A 22,006-nucleotide genomic window follows, 5' to 3' on the forward strand; every position below is an offset into this window, starting at 1 on the left:
AAGGTTTCAGATCTGAAAATCTCTTTCCCTTCTCGGCTCATAGAATCTTCCTTTCCATCTTTTAGGTCATATCGGCGCAGGTGCAGATAATCTCCCAAAGCAGGCTGACTCAGTGATTAGGTGTCCGCGCATAATATGGCTCGGAAAGCGACTTAAAGAAGCCATCACACCGGGGTTAGGGTTCCAGTTCTGACCTGTTCCAAATCCCATTAGAGTGGAGGGCGATCCGTACGACCGCCGGGCGACCAGCTCGCCCATCCAGGCCTCAGTCTGCTGGGTGAAGGTCGAAGAAAGGAAGTTTAAAAAGCAACGTGCATATTGACACTCAGGCCTGAGTTATGCAGCAGAGCAACACACACGTGAGCTGTGGCTGTATGAAATGTGACCAAGAAGAAAGGTCATCCTGCAGGCCAGATCGGAGCCAGAAGTTCAGCCGATTGACACTTCAAGCCCGAGTTGGACGCTCCTGAGCAAGACGGTGGAAGGTGGACAGGACGAGATGTTCCAGCTGAATGCTGGGAATGAGGAAGACTGGAAGACATGAGGACAGCCTCGACCCCATCACACATATAAAGACATGAGGACAGCCTCAAACCCATCAGACATGTATACCCCTTTCCCACTGCAACTAGTGGGTCGACTTGTGTTTTCGACCCGCTAATAATCGCCTTTTTAGACTCCTTTCCCACTGCTGACCTGGGTCTCACCGCCTGCTGGCGAGCTGCGTCGCTGCGTTTTCCCGCGCTGCTGGTGTCCCACATTGATGACATCATCAGCACGACGGAGCACAACGAAAGTAAACAATGCAGCGGAACACAGTCCCAGTTACCTGTAGACGAATCTCCTCTTCCCCACGGATCAGGGGAAGCTCTCTGGTCTCGCTGTCCTGCCACTGCTGGGTCATGTTGACGAAGGAAATCTCACGCTGAGTCCAGAAACAACAACTAGCTCGCTAACGTAGCCACGCTGCGTCGACGTCATCACGTAAGACCCCGGATGTATCCTTCCCGCAAAAAGCCGGTAGAAAAAGGACCCGGTAAATTCCCGGGTCGATTGCAGGGTTGAGCGACCCGGGCCTTAATGCCGATTAAACCCTTTCCCACTGCCATGAGGAGCCGATTGTTAGCGGGTTTAAACGAGTTTTTTGGCCAGTGTGAAAGGGGTAATAAAGACATGAGAATCGCCTCAAACCCATCCCACATATAAAGACGTGAGAATAGCCTTGACTCCAGACATATATCAGAAACGCAAAGACATGACAATAGTTTTTGTCGTTGTCAGCTGAGATATTGAGAACACGAATAAAAATATGAATGAAAATAATTAAACTCTTTGGTTTGCAAAATGTTGCAATATTTTTATATTCTGTGTGAATTGTGTATGTATGTATGTATGTATGTAAGTATGTATGTATGTATGTATGTATGTATGTATGTACGTATGTATGTATGTATGTATGTATGTATGTATGTATGTATGTATGTACGTATGTATGTATGTATGTATGTACGTACGTATGTATGTATGTGCACATGTATGATTGTACGTATGTGTATGTAAGTAGGTATGTATGTACGTACGTATGTATGTTTGTATGTATGTATGTATGTTTATATGTATGTATGTATTTATGAGCTTTTTCATGGTGCCCTGCTGTTTTGGCCTCTTTATTCTGGATTCCAGTAAATTTTAAAACCTAGTTTAAGATTTTCTTACTCATTTTCATAAAGCTTCAAAGAAACTTCAGATTTGAAGAGTTCAGTCTCATCGGGATAGATGAGCTGTCAATGATTCAAAATGTTAAACCAATTAAACACAACTCTGACCACAATCAGTCGTCATTGTCACATCATTTGTGAACTTGTAACCAACACACCTATCACCAGTTTAATGCACGAAATGTTTTTATCTGACTCTTTCATCAGAAAACCGTCAGATGTGTGGAATTTGAAACATCCAACATTTCGAAGTTGAGATGCTAAAGAGGAGGGTCAGTCCCAGCGTCCCCTCCAGTGGTCAACAGTCCAGAACAGAGACGCCACAGCAGGAGAGCTGGAACATTTCCAAGCTTCAAATGAGGACTCTAACCCCCATAATGCACCTGGACTGGATGAAAAACAATGTCCCATAATGCACCTGTACTGGATCTAAAACAAAGTCCCAGAATGCACCTAACACTGATGAAAAACCAGCGTTCGGGTCAGCATCACTAACCATGGTGTTAATCAGGTTTTAATTCTCCACCAAAACGCTGCAGAAGCAACACTGACTGAGCTATTGTGGAAACACAGAAGTCAAAGAAGTCAAGGTGTAAATGTTTGTGAAACGTGTGGGAAAAGGTCAAACCGTGCTAACGGTAGCGCTAACCTCACTGAGTGAACTCAGATAAAGCGCCGTTATTGAACTTCACCACGACGGAGGGCCGAGGGCCCGGAGAGCCACACGGCGCCAGCATCGATATGGAGTGTTGAATTAATATAATCTGGCTGGACGTCCGGTTAAACAGGCTTACCGCCGGATTAGTGCCTCCATTAATGTAATAAGTGTGAGTGTGCAAGGCGAGCAGCGAGCAACAGCTGGTAAGACGGAGCCGAGGAGGCCAATCTGCTCTGCACGCCGGCCTTGATACCAGTTTAACTTCTGGCTGAGGTGAAGCTCCAGCCTCCACATAATCTCGTTTGGAGTTCCTTAAAACGCCAAGGCGCTCAGATGGTGTTTACCGGCCGCCGCTGCCGTCTGGTGTCTGAAAACACGGCCTTCGCCGCCTTTCACGCTGTGCTTTTCGTGTTTCCCTCCAGTTTCACAGTTTTATTGTGTTGTTTTTTTCACGTCTTTCTGTCCCTGCTGGGCATCAATATGTGAACCGAGGTCCGCCCGCTCCACGCCGCCACAGACGCTCATTTATCCACACATACTCGCCCAAATCAAACACATTCCCTCAAAAATGTGAGTAAATAGCATTTATGTTCTTTTTTTTTTTCATCAGAAATCATCTCAAATTTGCTGGATTACAAACAACAAATTACACTATTTAATGAGATTTTCAAAATAAAACCGTTTTATCCAAATGTTGGAGAATTGTACAGCAGAGTTTGTCACAACTAACTAAAATTATAAAAATATACTGATTTAAATGTGCAACAAAACTTTGCTTTCATGGTTTCTGTAAATTAACTGACATGATATATTTCAGATAAACACTTTATTAAAAATGTGCTAAATTTAATTATATAAATTATACATTTTGAATAATTTGTGAATTTCTTCAGAAAAAAACATGAGTTACACTAATTTAAATAATCTCAGAACATTTCAATAACTTTGTTTTGAAGCGAAATGAGCTCAAACTTTCATCGACACATATAAATATGTTGAAAACTCTTCCAAATCAAACAGATTTCATGATTTATTTCCTCAAAATGTGAGTAAATAACATTTATGTCCAATTGTTTTTAAACAGAAATCATGTACAATTTTCTAAATTGTTAAGAACAAATTACAATATTTTAATATTCTAATGAGATTTTTAAAATAAAGCAGTTTTACATCAATGTTGGAGGAGTGTACATAACCTAATAACTGAAATTATGAAAATATTCCAATTTAAATGTGTAGAAAAACTTTTTTCATGGTTTCTGTAAATTGACAAACATGAAATATTTGAGATAAAAAGTGTTTTAAAAATGAGATGAAATTAATTATATACATTTACTTTCTTAAATTCATCAATAATTGATTTTGAGTGATCTATGAGTTTCTTGATGAAATCCCGACATACCGCAGAAAAAACATGAGTCACACCGATTTAAATCAGCTCAGTAAATTTTCATAAATTTGTGTTTGAAGCTAAATGAGCTCAAACTTTTATCAATGTGTATAAATATGTTGAAACCTGATCATCACCTGAAATCAAACATATTTAATGATTCATTTCCTCAAAATGTGAGTAAATAACATTTATTTCCAACTGTTTTATCACCAGTCATTTCAAATTACCAAGAGCAGATGATGCTATTCTAATAGTCCAATAGGAATTTCAAAATAAATCACTTTGTACCTCAATGTTGGAGACATGCATGTCACATAACTAACACAAAATTATGAAAATATTGCAATTTAAATGTGTAGGAAAACTTTGTATTCATGGTTTCTGTAAGAAAACGGACATGATATATTTCAGACAGACAGTTTTTTGAAAGTGCGCTGACATTCAACACTCAACAGAGGAAACACGAGACACACCAATTTAAATCATTTCAGTTAATTTCAATACATATATACATTCATTTTAAGGTAAATGAACTGAAATGAGTTTAGTTAGCCTGAAGAGAAGATGCAGACATGGTGTGTGTGTGTGTGTGTGTGTGTGTGTGTGTGTGTGTGTGTGTGTGTGTGTGTGTGTGTGTGTGTGTGTGTGTGTGTGTGTGTGTGCAGAAGAGATCAATAAAGGCATATTTAATCTAATCTAATCTGAATCATATTTTAAAAGTCGGATGAACTGAGATTGAAACAGAAAAGCCACATTTGAAGCTTTTATTTTGGAATTTTTTAACTAAACTAAAACATTAAAATCTGGGATTAACTGATCCTTTATTTTACTTTACTTTTTTTTTTATGGTTTTTATAGTGTTTTTTTATATTTATTTTAGAATTAAGAATCAATTATCAATAATATATATGAACAGTAACATTTATTTCTTTATAATAGAAAATGTAAATGTAAATTCTAAATCCATAATTTGTTCGTTATGTATATAGCAATTGTTAAAAAAAAAAAAAAAAATTAAAAAGTTTTTTTTGTTAATTCTAAATAACTGGCTGACTTTAAAATGAACAAACTTTGTTTTATCTCAGTAAAATCTGAGACTGTGTTCTGACCTCCTGTTTCAGGACCGCGGCGTCGTTAGCATCCTGGTGTTGAGCTGATGAGCGATGGGTTTTACCCTCCTGGTGACCCCCCCCCCCCCCATCCCTACCTGCCTGATCTGGACCGACCGGGGGTGTGAGGTGTCAAAGGTCGCTCCACTCGGGGGTTCCTCCTGCTGCTGTTCACCAGCGCTTCGCGGAAAGCAGATGGAGGGGCGACATCAGCTCATGACCAGGAAGTGTGAAGTCACCCAGGTTTAACCCCCCCTCGGGTTCAACCCCCCCCCGGCGGAGCGGTTAGCCGGTTTGGTTGTCAGTTTTCCAGTCATCACTGGTCTTTACTGGAAATTAAGGCTCCGTTTGGGATGCGCCCATATTTGGTCACTTCCTGTTTTCTTTCAAACTAACAGGAAAACTCAGGAAGTAAAAACTGGATAAAAACAGTCTGATTCCAGGTGAGACGCTCTGCTTTGTTTCTTTTCTCTTTTATTTCCTTCTGATTGATTGATAGGTTTTCAGTTTTCTTGGTTAATTTTTACTGTTTTGGGTCAAAATTTTAGTTTTAGCTGTTTTGGTTTCTTAGTCAAATTTTTTTCGTCAACCTTAAAAAAAAAAAAGATCTTTGATTTTTGGGTCAACCTTTTTTAAAAAGAAGATTTTTCCTAGTTTTGTTGGGCAGTTTTTTTTTTAATTTTTTTTTTATTTTTGGCGGGGGGGGGGGGGTAAACTGTCTCTTGTTCTATTGGTCAGCTTTTTCTTTATTTTTCTGGTTTTCTTGGATATTTTTTTTCACGATTTTCAGCTGGTTCTTCATATATTTTGAGGAATTTTGTTGTCTGCTTTTTTTTCTTCGTGTCTCAATCTCCTTGGTTTGGATCAATTCCTGAGTTTCTTTTTCACAGACTTTAAACAAATCAGATGTTTTTTTTGTTTTTTTTTTCATTTTTCTACTTGATTCTCTGAGTCAAACTGTCTGAAAGATGTGAGCAACAAAAAAGAAGGTCATATGAGAACCAAAACATGTTTCCTGGGGGAGGACCGACATTAAAGGAGCAAAGACGAGGTCAAAGGTCAATAAAACACGAGAAGTGGCTGAAATGAGACACAGTCACAAGACTTCAGTTCACTGATCAGCAGGTCCGTCCGGCGGCGGCGAGAAGAAGAGACAGAGAGCTCAGGACTGGAGGAGCTAGCTTCACTTCAACCACACCGTACGGGACATTTTAGCTAGCTTTAGCTTCTGCTGCTAGCTTTACTTAAACAACACGATACGGGATGTTTTAACTAGCTTTAGCTTCTGCTGCTATAAACTGCTAGCTTCACTTCAACCACACCATACGGGACATTTTAGCTAGCTTTAGCTTCTGCTGCTAGCTTTACTTAAACAACACGATACGGGATGTTTTAACTAGCTTTAGCTTCTGCTGCTACAAACTGCTAGCTTCACTCCGACCACACCATACAGGATGTTTTAGCTAGCTTACGCTTCTGCTGCTATAAACTGCTAGCTTCACTTCAACACACGACACGGGACGTTTTAGCTAGCTTTAGCTTCTGCTGCTATAAACTGCTAGCTTCACTTCAACCACACCATACGAGATGTTTTAGCTAGCTTTAGCTTCTGCTGCTAGCTTTACTTAAACAACACAGTACGGGATGTTTTAGCTAGCTTTAGCTTCTGCTGCTAGCTTTACTTAAACAACACGATACGGGATGTTTTAACTAGCTTTAGCTTCTGCTGCTACAAACTGCTAGCTTCACTCCGACCACACCATACAGGATGTTTTAGCTAGCTTTAGCTTCTGCTGCAATAAACTGCTAGCTTCACTTCAACCACATCATACGCGAAGTTTTGGCTAACTTACGCTTCTGCTGCTATAAACTGCTAGCTTCACTTCAACACACGACACGGGACGTTTTAGCTAGCTTTAGCTTCTGCGGCTATAAACTGCTAGCTTCACTTCAACCACACCATACGGGATGTTTTAGCTAGCTTTAGCTTCTGCGGCTATAAACTGCTAGCTTCACTTCAACCACACCATACGAGATGTTTTAGCTAGCTTTAGCTTCTGCGGCTATAAACTGCTAGCTTCACTTCGACCACACCATACGTGAAGTTTTAGCTAGCTTTAGCTTCTGCGGCTATAAACTACTAGCTTCACTTCGACCACACCATGCGGGATGTTTTAGCTCGCTTACGCTTCTGCTGCTAACTTCACTTTAACGACACTCGATACAGGCTGTACCGGTATCGGTATCAGTGTCGATACTCGTACTCGTACTCATGAAAGCTGCTTCCACACAACTCACAGACGTCACATCTCATTTGCATAAAGAGCATGAATGAAGCTTAAAAGATTTTCATCAATACTGGTATCGGCACTCGGTATCGTCTTTCAGAAACTGAATTCTATGATATAAAAAACAACAACACCATGATTTTTTGTTTTACCCACAGCTCATCTTCCACACAAAATATTATTTAGGCTGGTTAAAAAAAAAAAATCACATTTTACAGTAAAAATATCAAGAAAAGAAAATGTGAAAGTTAAATAAAACTTAAGTTCCATGAGCTGATTTACATTCACTGTTAGGAAAGAAACAGAAAGAGGAGGAAGAGGAGGAGGAAGAAGAGGAGGAGAGGGGGAGGAGGAGGAGGAGGAGGGGGAGGAAGGTCAGCGTTACCATTCTGAATGGCCTCCTCTTTCCACCCGGGGGAGTAATTTCCTGCTGGCTCTAAAATAGATGGGAGAGGCGCTTTAAGAGAAACACTCCAACAGGTCTCCTTCCAGCTCAAACCAACCGCATTCAGGACAGAGTATCAAAATAAAAGCATCGCATAAGCAAAATTTAGAAAATTCAGGAGAGAATATCAAAATAAAAGCACAGTAGAAACACAATTCAGAAGATTTGGGAGAGAATATCCAAAACAAACATTCAGTAGAAACAGAATTCAGACGAATCGGGAGAGATTATCAAAATAAAATCATGAGAGAAACAGAATTCAGAGGATTCAGAGGAGAATATCAAAATAAAAGCACAGCAGAAACAGATTTCAGAAGATTCAAGATAGAATATCAAAATAAAAGCAAAGTGCAAACAGAATTCAGAGGATTCCAGAGAGAATATCAAAATAAAAACACAGCAGATACAAATCTCAGAAGATTCAGAGGAGAATATCAAAATAAAAGCACATCAGAAGCACAGAGTGATCAGTGTGTCCTGCTCACTTCTTCTTGAGTTCAAAGCTAAATCTGTTCAAACACAAAAACAGGCTGATTACTCTTATTTTGAAATGTTTGAGTCCCTGCTTTTATGTTTGAGCTAGACTGACTCTTCTTGGTTTTTGTGGTAAAGAGAGCCCTCTGGTGGAGAAGGCCTGTCATTACAGCCTCCAGGAATCACATGATCACAGATGGAAGCTGAGCTCTGATCTGACGCCAAGCTGCAGAACCGATCAACAGAAATACTGGAGGACGGATCCACTGTCTGATCAACAGACTGGAGGACTGATCCACTGTCTGATCAACAGACTGGAGGACTGATCCACTGTCTGATCAACAGACGACTCAGTTCAGGCTGTGATAAACCGTCCCGGGGTGGAAGAACACTGATCTGATCAGGTGAAACCAGCAGTGAAGCCTCCGAGAAGCAGAGATGTGCTGAAAGGAACGGTCAGGAGCCCCACATTAAAGGCCTCAGTATGCTCCCCCGTCACCGCCACGGCGTTCCTACGCCGGCAGCCCTACGCCGCTACTGAACATATCTTGCTTCTGCGTCAAGGGAACACCCTCCTCTGCATTTTCACCGCCAAGCCGCTAGCAGTCACAACAACGCGGCTTCCGTAGCTCCGGCTTTACCTAGACATAGATGTATACACATAGATTTCTAGACGTGCGTATCTAGACACGCGTGCATTTACCGAACATATATCTGCATATATGACATATTTGGCACACCGGGCTGTGGTGGAGGAGAGGCTGAGCGGACCAGGATGAAATATTGGTGAAACTAACGAGCTTTTGGATGATTAAAGCTGTTTTAGGAGCGGCTATACACATAGCCCCGCCTGCTAACAGTGCTAACACGGGCAGCACGGTGGCTGAGTAGTTAGTGCTCTTGCCTCACAGCAAGAAGTTCCCGGGTTCAATCCCCGGACCGTGCGGGCCTTTCTGTGTGGAGTTTGCATGTTCCTCCGCGTGTCTGGGTGGGTTTCCTCCGGGATCTCCGGTTTCCCCCGATAACATGCACCATAGGTCAATCCTCCAGTCAGGTGATTCTGACCATTAACCTGACTCCACATCTGTGGGTCCCCGGGTGCTTCCCGCAGCTGCCCTGTGCTCCATACAGAATGCTTCAGTGGCATCGATGGATGGGTTAAATGCAGAGAACAAATTATTATAATGACCTTACCTTACCTAACACTGCTAACAGTACAGGGATGTGCGCTGCTCAAGTTTGGATCTAAATTTCTCCTGAAGCACTGTTTGGATCAGAAAAGCATTCAGGGTGAGATCTACTTCATTCTATAAACAAAGCGAAAGCGGACCAATCACAGCCCTCGACGCAAAGTCACGATTTTCGGGAGGCGCACGTCAAGCCCCGGTGTAGCCCGACGTAGGGCTACGGCGTAGATGTTGTAGGGACGCCGTCGCAGCGACGGGGGAGCATACTGAGGCCTTAACCCTGACAGTCTGAACTTTGACCCCTGTTTCGTGGTTAAACTGCTGCTGTGTTCCAGTTGGTCCAGACTGAGGAGACTTTAATGGACGTGGTCAGAAAAGATGTTGAGTTGAGAGAAACGACGCCCCGATACCAAGGGCTGATACTGAGGGCCGATAACGAGTGCATGTAGCATGTCGCTCCACTAGCGTGTGAGCTCTTTAACTCTTTAGCATGTAGCATGACTGGTGTGTGAGCGCTGAGAGTCTTTAGCATGTAGCATGTAGCATCACTGGTGTGTGAACCTTGAAACCCATTAGCATGTAGCATCACTGGTGTGTGAGCGCTGAGAGTCTTTAGCATGTAGCAAAACTGGGGTGTTAGCCCTGACACTCATTAGCATGTAGCATGTATCATTTAGCCAAATCCTGAACTCTGACCTTACTGGAACACAGTTATATCATGATCCTGACCTTGGCCTCGTGACCTTTCATTTGTTGCAAGCGAATCGCTGTGATCTACCTGACGACCTTTGACCCTGAACAATCGTCAGCACTGCTTCCCTCCCCTAGTCAGGAATGAGCTCAGAGAGGCTTCTGGGGGTGGAGGGGGGCCTACCTGACATACTGGTGGGCTTCAGGGCCGAGACGTCATCCTCAGAGCCTCCTCAGACATCTGGATCCTGGACCGAGCTGAGGACAGAGGCGGGACCGTCAGTCAGGGTGTGGGGTGACCTCTGGAGGTCACAGGGGGAAAACACAGGACGGCACTCTACTTCTCTAGCTCCGTGGCGTCTATGCATACATATCCGTGTATCCATGATCATTTGCATCCTTTGTTTCTGGACTCTTTGAGGTGGAGAAGTTAATTTGTTTCATCCTCGTCAAGGAAATCCATCCCTGATAATGATCCCCCACAATGCACTGGGGCTTCCCGGACTCAGTTTAATGAGCTGCGGTTCCATTAGATCATATCTCTGCATGATTATTTTCATCTGCCCTTTATTGTCCACGGCTGCACACCAGGCGGGAGGAGGGGGGTTCCTCAGGACATCAATAAAACATGGTCCACACACACACACACACACACACACACACACACACACACACACACACACACACACACACACACACACACACACACACACACACACACACACACACACACGGGTCCTCAATGTGGGGGGGAACAGGCCTCAACTCAGAGTTCTGAAAGTTTTCTGAAAATTCAAACGTCCAGCAGCAGGACCACTGGAGGCGCTGCAGTTTGGCCTCCAGACCACCGGGTGGCGCTGTGGTCTACAGTCAGCCGGTAAACACAGAAAACAGGCTGTGAAACATTCAAAGCTTTTTAAATGGATTCTTTCTCACTGCAGAGACCGACGTCGGTGAGCTTCACGCCTTAAAAAAGACGCTTGAAGCAGAAAAATCAACTTTAATCTTCAAAATGAGGCGAAACCTTTCATTTAAAACGTGTAAAGAAACACTGGTTCTGACAGAGCCTAGAACGTCTCTCGTTCAGCCAAATGCCTATAATCTATAATCTATAATCTATAACCTAGAATCTGGACGATGGAGTGAAGGAACAACTCCAGTGCTCATGCAGCAGATTAACCGACCGTAGAGTAATTCCAGCCTGTGGAGAGAGCGGAGACATCCGTCCACTCAGCCAGCGCGCCACCGCGAACACACAGCGAGCGCCACAGCTGTCAGGGAAACAGCTGGCCACGCCGTGCATGATGGGAAAACAGCGACAGAGAGCGTTTAGCAGCAGAGAGCAGCTGGGAAAGGCTCCGCCCACTGCAGCAGGCCACAGTTTTATGGCTTCACTACTTTAGAAGCACTTTTGTTTTCAGTATGTTAAAATATGATAAAAGAAGGAAGTTCATTTGTTCTGGTTCTACATCACTGTTATTATTTGTTTGTTTGTTTGATGGCTCGATTGAAGAAAAAAAACTGTAACAAATGACTTTAAATGAGTTTGAGTTGAAACAACCAGAGCTCTGAAACTGGATGAAAGGCCTGGAAATGGCAGTGCTGGGCCTCACACACACACACACACACACACACACACACACACACACACACACACACACACACACACACACACACACACACACACACACACACACACACACAGCCGAGTGCTCTCTGTGGCCTCTCTAAATGCCATTTCTGCACATTAGTGTCCCAAATAAACAAAAGTGACAATAATGGAGTTTGACCGCAGGCGAGAATTAGACACAGTGACAGAGAGACGAGAGACATGAGGACAGAGAGATGAGAGAGATGAGGACAGAGATGAGAGACATGAGGACAGAGAGATGAGAGAGATGAGGACAGAGATGAGAGACATGAGGACAGAGAGATGAGAGACATGAGGACAGAGAGATGAGAGACATGAGGAGAGAGAGATGAGAGACATGAGGAGAGAGAGATGAGAGACATGAGGACAGAGAGATGAGAGACATGAGGACAGAGAGACGAGAGACAAGAGGAGAGAGATGAGGACAGAGATGAGAGACATGAGGACAGAGAGATGAGAGAGATGAGGACAGAGATGAGAGACATGAGGACAGAGAGATGAGAGACATGAGGACAGAGAGACGAGAGACAAGAGGAGAGAGATGAGGACAGAGATGAGAGACATTAGGACAGAGAGATGAGAGACATGAGGACAGAGAGATGAGAGAGATGAGGACAGAGATGAGAGACATTAGGACAGGGAGATGAGAGACATGAGGAGAGACATGAGGACAGAGAGATGAGAGACATGAGGACAGAGAGACGAGAGACAAGAGGAGAGAGATGAGGACAGAGATGAGAGACATGAGGACAGAGAGATGAGGACAGAGATGAGAGAGATAAAGAGAGATGAGAAAAATAGGAGAAGAGAGATGAGAAGAGGTGAGAGAAGAGATGAGGAGAGAGATTAGAGAAAGCTGAGAAGAGAGATGAGGACAGATGAAGAGAGACATTGAGGGAGAGACGATAAAGAACTGAGAGAAAACAGTGATTGGAGACAGCTGATAGAGATGAGACAGATGAGAGACCGGGTTGTCTCAGTCCTCTCTCCATCTGTTTTCTTCTTCCTCTTCCTGGATTCTTTGCTTCATTTGACTTTCTGTCTCGATGCTCTGGAAGCTAAACTTCCTGTCCAGTTAAGAAACACAAGCCGCACCCCGACACTCGACACCTGAAACCCGACACCTGATACATGATACCAGATACATGATACCTGATACCCAACACCTGAAACACAACACCTGATATCTGAAACCCGACACTCGACACCTGATACCTGAAACCCAACACCTGACACCGGACAACCACCACCCCGCAGCTGAAGCCCGACACCTGACACCCGACACCTGAAACCTGACACCTGATACTTAAAACCTGACACCTGATATCTGAAACCCGACACCTGATATCCCAAACCCGACACATGATATCTGAAACCCGAAACTCAACACCTGACACCTGAAACCCGACAACTGACACCTAAACCCGACACCTGATAACTGAAACCCAACACCTGACACCGGATAACCACCACCCCGCAGCTGAAGCCCGACACCCGACACCTGATACCTTGGACTGACAGAATGTGGTTCCATGGTGTTTTTAATTTAGAATTGGTTCATTCTGAAATAAGTAATTAGGAATTATATTACTGATCTTGGTGTTTTCATGGGAAAATTGAAGGATTAAGTCCTCTATCACGCCAGGGTCTGTGAAGCGTTCTGATTGGACGGGGCGGCCGTGACGTAGTGACATCTCCAGGAAGTAAACAGCGTTTTTCTCTTCTTTGTTTCTTGATTATCTTTGACGCTGCAGCTTTGAAAATGTCCTCATTGTTCCCACTGTTCTGTTCAGACGATGTTTCTTTCCAGAAATTGCATCGTAAAAAGTGGGGTGGTGTTATAATCACGGACTTACGGTAGATGGTCAATACGGATCCGCGCCGCTAGATGGAGCCAAAGTATCACTGACCAGAGAGCGAGTGGCGCGATGAAACGAGATCAAATGACCTGATGAAACATGGCGGATCATCTGGAACAAAGAGGCTGAACGCTGGACAACTGAGCAACAACAGAGGAGAAGTTATGATACCAACTTTAAACTGATGGTGATCAACGCAGCAGAGTCATCAAACTACTGCCAAGCCGCCAGGAGGTCTGGTGGAGCAGAGCCTCGTTCTTATTGGAGAGCACAGAAAAAACGCCTACAGATACTAACGCTATGAGAAAAGCTTTCCGTGGTCCTGAGAGCGACGCTTCAGAGAGACTGATAGAAGGATGAGTGAATAAGTCTCTGAAAAACGGAAAGACGGAATGTCCACCACCAGAGCCTGATTCAGCTGAAGACACTGGAAATTATATTTACATCATTTATGCAGTTTTGACCCCTTGAGGTTCTTATTTGTTGCTTATTGTTTCTTATTTTGAGAAAGAGAATATATTTTTTATTCAATACTGTAGTAATATTTTTTCATTTTATATCTCATGAAATGTTATCTCAGTTGTGAGTTTTTGAGTTTATAATAATTGTATAATAAAAAGTTGTTTTATGAGTGACCTTATTGTTTGCAGCATTTTTTTTTTTCACAAAATGATCTTTGAAAAATAGGGGTCGTGTTATAATCGGAGTCGTCTTATATTCGGGCCAATACGGTAAATCGTCTCCATACTAGTCCATGCTAGTTTCCAAGATGCCGGCCGCCATCTAGGAAAACTGCGTCATCACGACAGAGCATGAGCAGAACAACTGTCATAAAGTCGCCTGATTTCCATGCAATTCCACTTCTGGGGGAGAATAAAGCATCCGGTTTATTCAGATTCAAACGTAATTCTGAATAAAGTTTTCAGGCGTTTACATGGTTATTTTGGAGCGGAATTAGCGGACTGTCTGGAGAGTTTCTCCGCGACCCGGTGAAACGGTGCCTCTGTTCCCCCCCCGAAGCGTCAGCCGACGGCGTCTCAGCTCGGGCCTCGAGCTCCCAGCAGTATCTCCCTTTCTACTGACTCCTGCTCCTCACTTCCCTCAAAGCTTCACTCCGGCCGCCTGCTCGCTGCGTCGGCCTGAAGAAATGAAATGAAAATGAAAAATATAAAAACTAATATTGATGTTTTACACTTCTGTGTGATTTCTTTGCCCTCTAGTGGACGTAGAAGTAATGGCAGGCTCAAAGGAGGTATACTGAGAGATAAATAAACCGATCAACATTAAACATTAGAGCGCATTTTCCTCCAAAGAATTAAAAAAAATGCTCTTCTATGAGTCTGCACTTCCTCTGTGGACCACCAGGGGGCCACCAGCCACACTTTGAGAATCGGTGCTGGGAGGCAGAAACAGGAAATGGTCACTGGCCTCAGTGTCGCCAGTTGTATGATAATAATTGGGTTTATATGATAATGTAGCCCTCTGTAAGATAAATAATCCCCAAAAAATGCAAAATGAAAGCTAATCTGACTGTTTGATTTGAACACTCACCTGTCAGTTTCATCAGCTTGTTCAGTTTTTGAAAGCTAAATGACTTTTTAATATTAGTTTTTTTGTTCAAAATTTGCACCAGTATTTATATTGTAGTTTATCAGAAGGCATGAAAAAAGCAGAACACCTGCATTTGATTTCCCTGAAGACCATAAAACACCTTCAACCCACAATCACACACTTTAAATAGTGCAGCTTTCCTCCCTTCTGCAGGAATAAGTTGAGTTTTCACCGAGGGTTTTGTTACATTTTCTTTACACGAGAGACACACCGTTATGGTGTTTTCAGCGCCAATAACAATTATCAGTAGTCAAGGAGGCCAATAGCCAATATTTACAGCAGATATACATTTGCAGTAAAATTTTAAATACTGGTGTCAAAATTTTGAAAAGTACAAAGTCTCTCAACCTTCCCTAGCTACTTCCTGTTTGTGTTTTTCAGGCTAACAGCAGAGTTTTCAGAATGCTACATTATTGTTCGTCGTTTTCTGAGTGAGGGAAATATGTCTGTTAGCACTGAAATGATTAGCGTTGGTGTTTTGTTTTGTATTTGTATGTCAGTGAAATGTTGCTCAGTTTAATATGTTCCAGCAAATTCCGTGACTGTTGTGCTAACTGTTAGCATATCAATGGGTTTTCCCATACAAGTGAGCAAAAAGCTAGCTTTTTTCATGATGCATGTTGAGATTTACTGTGTTTCATGGCATCACATCCTTGTGGAAAGCAGAATTTAGCCTTCACAGGATTAATCTGCTAGTCAGGGGACAATTGTTTTCTTTCCAGAGCTTATTTCACTGACAAAGCTTATTCTCTCCTCTATGCACATATATCTATGGCTCTTCCTGCACTGCGCTACAGCGCTCACTGCTGATTGGCTGTCAGCCCTGCTGGCTCTGAGTGAAACCAATCAGACGGTGCTGTGGGGGCGGGACGATGCTGGAGCGACCCCAGACAGAGACGTTTCTTATTGATCTCTTATCAACTGTCGGACTAAAAACAGGCTGACGGCAATATGTGTCAAAAAGCCAAATATCCCTAGGTTATACCCCAAAATATGAAATGCTGAGTGTGCAGAAAGAAGCTTCTCTCTGGCTATGGATAGAGAACCATTGCTTTATCTCTAAAAAACATGAAATATGAACCAAAGTTGAAGCCATAGAGTGAGTTGAACCCGACCAGGATCCAGAGGTTCAGTCCCGACTCTCAGAGGTGGATCCAAGTCCTAATATATCTAAATATAAACAGTGGAAATGCTCAATCTCTTGCTTTCAGAACTTGTTTTGGAGAATGGACAGTAGCCGACTGAAAGAGAAGTCCTACTGTTCCCTGTGGAGCCCCAGGCGGAGGCAGGAAACAGGCCTTTTAACGGAGAACATGTTGTTCTGTTCGTCACTGCTGGAATCGGCAGAGCGGGGAACCACACCGGAGGGAAGCGTCCTGACGGAAGCTAAGAAACCCCCGACTTTATGTGATGATTCCAGTTACACCCAGCTAGTGTTGTACTACTGCAGTCTCCGTCTCAAGACCAGTTTTTTAAAATTTCGGTCTCAGGCGCGAGGACTCAAGATCGGGAATTTACTGGAGACCAGCCAAGCCCACGGCTGCAAAGACAGACCTGCCCGTCAACTGCAGTGATCAAAACGGGTGACTGCCAGTCGCATTTAGCAAGTGAATATCATTATATGCCACTGTACTGAATATGGTCACCCAAAACTCATCCTTTTGGCTGCTACTATGAGAGCACAGCAGAGAACGCGAGACGCATTCGGCATAAGTGAGTAGCGAGTGTTAATGTTGACGGACGGGGGCGTCACTACTACTAGTTTTTCATTTCCACAGTTGCCTGTGCTTGCTCATGTGGACCTGTTGGGTTTTCTCAGGAAAAGTGTCTGAAATGACTGTGTTGAAATTGGCACTTTATGAATAATCTATAAAGATGATCTCGGTCTTGATACCTCAAAATCTCGGCCTTGACTTGGTCTCAACCCCTCAAACTCTGAGTCTTGATACCTCAAAGTCTTGGTCTTGACTCGATCTTGATACCTCAAAGTCTCAGTCTTGATACCGCAAAGCCTTGTCTTGACTCAGTCTTGTTACCTCAAAGACTCGGTCTTGATACCTCAAAGTCTCAGTCTTGATACCTCAAAGTCTTCATCTTGACTTCGTCTTAATACCTCAAAGACTCAGTCTTGATACTTCAAAGTCTCGGTCTTGATACCTCAAAGTCTTGGTCTCGACTCAGTGTGGACCCTTCAAAGTCCCAGTTTTAACTTAGTCTTGAGACTTCAAAGTCTCGATCTTGACTTGGTCTTGATACCTCAAAGTCTCAGTCTTGACTCGGTCATGTCTTGGTCTGGATACACTGCAGTCTGGGCCATGTCTTGGTCTGGGTTTATGTGGTCTGGACTACAACACGACACCCTGCTGTAATACCACTGAGCACCACATGGTGGTGTAGTGAGTCAGAAGCCTGCGGTGTCTGTCAGAATCTGTCACTGCTTTAACCTCCAGTCAGCTTTCTTTATTTTCTTCATCTCTGCGTCTCTTCAGTCTCTCTCACTCTGAACTCTATTTTCTGACTCATGTTTCATCACTGGTCAGGTTTCAGTCCGAATATTTCAAAATTTGTGAGAAATGCATGTTGGGTCCATGTGTTACACAGGACAGGACCAGATCCGTAACACCAGGCTGTGTTATGAATCTTCTGTGGAACAGATCCACTGCAGAAAATTACAGGAACTGCAAGCATAGATACATAGCAATAGACACGAGTATCAGCCGCCATTGTAATCAACGGCTGCTTGTCCATTGGTAAAAACAATTTACCAAGACATTGTTGATGGAGACGACTTATTATTTAAAGGGAACGTTTCTTCAATGACAGGTGAAGAGTGGGAATGATCTTCATTTATTTTCTAGTCAATCTCTTTCTGATTTTACCTTTAATTTCATTGAGTTTCTCCAGCTGCAACTATGAATACATGGGACAAGATATCCGGTCCAGATGAGTGACATGGATTCCGGTCCAGTCATCAGTTATCTGTAAATTCTGTCTCCATCGCAAAAATTAAAGTTTTTCTTTTATGTACAGTATACGCAGAAAAATCCAAGATTACAAAGTTTTCGGTGAATTTTTTAGAATTTCTAGCGCTTCCATTGATGTTTATTTTCGTATAAACCCTGTTAGATCAGTGAAATACGGCAGTGATGGAGATTCTCTGCTGTCATCCAGTGACCTCTACTGGCCACAGGTGGTATCGACCCCTCACGTCTTTATATAAGTCGCATCAGGAGCCAAATAAACTACGGAAAGTGAGTCACAGTCCAGAAAATGCTGTCATTTGAGTTTGAAGCAGCATAATGAGGAGCTGGAGACGATCGACGCTGCAGTGAGTCACGGCCGCCCCCGCTCCAAACACACAACAAACGAGGGGGGTGAGGCACCGCCGCAGCTCTGGCAGCAAGGCAGAGGGAGGGGTTCGGGTTCAACGCCGCATTCCTGGAGAGTGACATGTGGCCAGTGGACACACACAAACACACACACACTGGTTCAGGAGGAAGACGTAACGCCGCAGAAGACTGTCCTCAGCATTCCCAGCCTGCACACTTTCCCAACTGGAGTTGATCTGGCTGTAGAGGTCAGAGGGCGTCCGAGCCGAAGGGGAAGTGTTCAGCGGAGAAAAACAGGGAAGAGAGACGGTTTTCCTCCATCGGTTCTTCAAACAGAAATTCCATTTTCAAAAGTACCTGGACAAAACTGCAAAACTCCTCTGAAACTGCTCCGGACAGAACAGAGTTTCTCTTTCAGTTCGTCACAGTGGAAACGTCTCAGTCCATGTCTCTGTGTCTCAGAAGGTCATTTACAAAAATGATGAAACGCAGTAAGGCTGCATTGATCATTTGTTTGAGAAACAAATGTAGTTTTGCCACCTAAGTGAACAGTTTTAAAGAGATCTGAGCTCTGAAAGGTGAACCGTGGTTTTGAGCTGAACCGTCCAGGTTGTTTTTGACACGAGAACCCAGAGATTTCAGAACATCAGGTCTGTTTTCAGAAATGAGTCAAAGCCGTTTGGAAGGATCTTCACATTCTGGTGTCACTGACTGTTTATATGGGGAAGAAATGCAGCTCTGAAACACGAGTGAACAGTTCAGAGACAGAGACGATCTTCAGCAGGTGAACCACGGTGTTGAGCTGAACTGTTAGACTGAGTCACCAAATGATCTGACAGTTTTGAAAATGTAATTTCTGTTTCAAGAAATGAGTCAAAGCAATGGAGGAAAACTGAAAAGGAGTTTGAACAGAGTGGAAAGATAAAAATATATCAGCTTTATATCAATATTGCGGCTGCATTTGGAATTATTCTTCACGTTTTTACTGCTTAATAATAGAAGAAAGTTAAGAGTTGAAATCCCAGCAGCCGAGGGTGAGGGCGGGGTCTCAGGGCGGACACAGAGGGACAAACCAGGCACACCTATAGGGCCAATTCAGAGTCACCAGTTAACCTGACATGCATGCTTTGGACAGTGGGAGGAAGCTGGAGAACTCGGAGGGAACCTATGCACACACAGGGAAAACATGCAAACTGCACACAGAAAAGGCCCCGAGCCCCGGCTGGTGTTTGAACCCAAGAACTTCTTGCTGTGAGGATGGAGCACTAACCACTGCTCCACCGTACAGCCCTATATATTATACAAACATATATAGAGACATATATAGAACACAAGAGGATGGATGGATGGATGGATGGATGGATCAGTAGATCAGTCGATGGATGGATGATAGCTAGATAGATGGATGGACGACGGATGGATAGCTATATGGATGGATGGATGATGGAGGGATGATGATGGATGGATGAATGGATAGATGGATAGATGGATGGATGATGGATGGATGATGGACGGACTGACAGGTAGGTAGACTGACAGTTTTGTGGTCAGGTTGGTAGTTTGAGGCTGTATTGCCCTTTTGGAGCTGTTGAGCTGGACAGGAGGGGGCGCTGTGGCGCCGGCCCCCCAGGGGCCCCGGGGCCCCGCCTGCAGCGGAGAGGTCGGCTCCGGCCGCTCGGCCGTCGGCCTGCGTCACCGAGCGGCGCGGACCGGCGCTCTTATCTGAGGCCCGGCGCGATAAGGACCCGTCCTGATGCGCCCGCCGCCGTGCCTGCGTGCAACCCGATCCACGCCCGTCGGCGTGGCAACCGGCGCGGCGGAGAGCGCCGGCAGATGGTGTTTTCATTAAAGAATTCAAGCCGATAGAAGAACGGCGTCCCGACGCGCTCATCAGATTACATGAAGTTTCTGGAGCTGCGGGGAAAACACGCAATGGAGGAGCCTGACGTCAAGGCAGGGACACGCAGCTCTGCCCGGCGGCGTGACGACAACCGGTCTGAGCCGGACGGGAAGCATCCGAACCGGCGTCGGGTTTCAGGCGGCGTCACACGTCTTCCCTTTACACAGGAATTCACCAGGAAAAAAAACACAACACTGGTTCAGGTTTCCAGATCGCTTCCAGAAAGAAAAGGGATGCAGATATGATCCCAGAGCCTGAGCCCCGGCCCCCAGGGGCCCGGGCTGGAGGGGCCCCCAGGGGCCCGGGCTGGAGGGGCCCCCAGGGGCCCGGGCTGGAGGGGCCTCCAGGGGCCCGGGCTGGAGGGATCGGTTCGGAAGCGCCTCCAGAGCTCAGAGCAGGCCCACAGGGACCTGCAGGAGCCACATGTTCAGGCAGGTGAGTGAATACTTTTGGCAATAGAGTTTCTCCTGTCTGTCTGTTTTAACACAGACTGTTAAAAATAAAAGATGGCCGTCCATTCCAGGACTAGGGATGGGAATTGTTAAGAATTTAGCGATTCCGATTCCATTATCAATACCGCTTATCGATACGATTCCTTATCAATTCTCTTATCGATTCTCATTGAGTGAGAAATGAAACAATAAAAATGGGGTGTTTGCATGAACTCTTCAATGTCTTCATCCTGAACAGAAGAAAAAAATATCCATGTCATGAAAACTTTGCAAGCTGCAGTCGCCCCAGTTTCATCTTTTGGTGTGAAATTCAGCTGAACTCTGGAGCTTCTTCCTGACGCCAGGCTGGAAAGCTCAAAACAAATTCCACCGGCCTCACACTGGATGCCCCTGTCTGGTCCAGCTCTGCAGCTCTGTCACTCACACTGCCTCAGTGTGTCTGCTGTCAGCTGATGGAGGTTGCCAGATCTGCCCCAAATATAATATTAAAACTGTCCAACAATAGAAAGCAGTCCAAACCTCCATCTCTGTAGAGAATGCATGTTAAACCCGTAAAAACCGGATCTGCATTTAAAAAAACACGTCACAAACACATATCCATCTCATCAATCCACCTCGGGTTCAAAAGAAGCTTGATTGTGCAGAGACCTGCCCAACCTGGCAACACAGCCGCTCCGGTCATGGAGCTATGCTTTGTGCAATTTTGGTGTCTTTGACTTTCCTACAGTGAGTAAGTACAACATCGTTCATTCTTCTAATACATATAGATCGTGTTGTTTATCATATATTCTACCAGAAGAATTACAAAAAACAATGTTATGGCAAGAATGCGACAGATTTTATTTTGAAATCACAGATTTTGGAACACGGAACTAGTTTCCATCTGGCACCGACTTGTTTCTGTTTAGACTGAAGCAGCAGCAGGGCTCCGGAGTGAGGAAAAATATGATCCTTGCTGAAAGTTTCCGGTCCGCGGCTCTAGCAGCGCCAGAACGGACCGCAGCCACGATGATACGTCATCACGCACACAGTGGACTCGATAGCGGAATCGTTAAGGAGACAGACAAACGATTCCTTGGAATCGAGACACGAGGAACCGGTTCTACAGAAGAATCGGTTCTCGATTCCCATCCCTATCCAGGACCCCAGGGTTGAGGACTGTGGTGTCTGATGCAAATCTGATTCATCTTCTATTGGTTGGGTGTGGGAGGGCCCAGCGCCGCCGTCCAATCAAGTGTCTTC

At 44.3% G+C, this 22,006-nt stretch overlaps 1 protein-coding gene across 2 annotated transcripts in view; it reads right to left on the reverse strand.

Annotated features, from left to right (window-relative positions):
- The window catches only part of thrb (thyroid hormone receptor beta), a 97,332-nt gene that overhangs the window by 13,934 nt on the left and 61,392 nt on the right, over window positions 1-22,006 (reverse strand). The window contains exons 3-4 of one of the 2 annotated variants that reach the window (XM_030120188.1): window positions 10,147-10,220; window positions 7,552-7,602 (exon numbers count right to left, since the gene is read on the reverse strand). In XM_030120188.1, coding sequence (XP_029976048.1) covers window positions 7,552-7,602; window positions 10,147-10,153 — 58 coding nt within the window. In that variant the 5' untranslated portion in view covers window positions 10,154-10,220. The remainder of the gene's footprint in view (window positions 1-7,551; window positions 7,603-10,146; window positions 10,221-22,006) is intronic. The other variant, XM_030120189.1, reaches the window with a different exon arrangement.

Source organism: Salarias fasciatus, chromosome 22 (assembly GCF_902148845.1).
Source record: "Salarias fasciatus chromosome 22, fSalaFa1.1, whole genome shotgun sequence".
Classification (NCBI taxonomy): Eukaryota; Metazoa; Chordata; class Actinopteri; order Blenniiformes; family Blenniidae; genus Salarias; species Salarias fasciatus.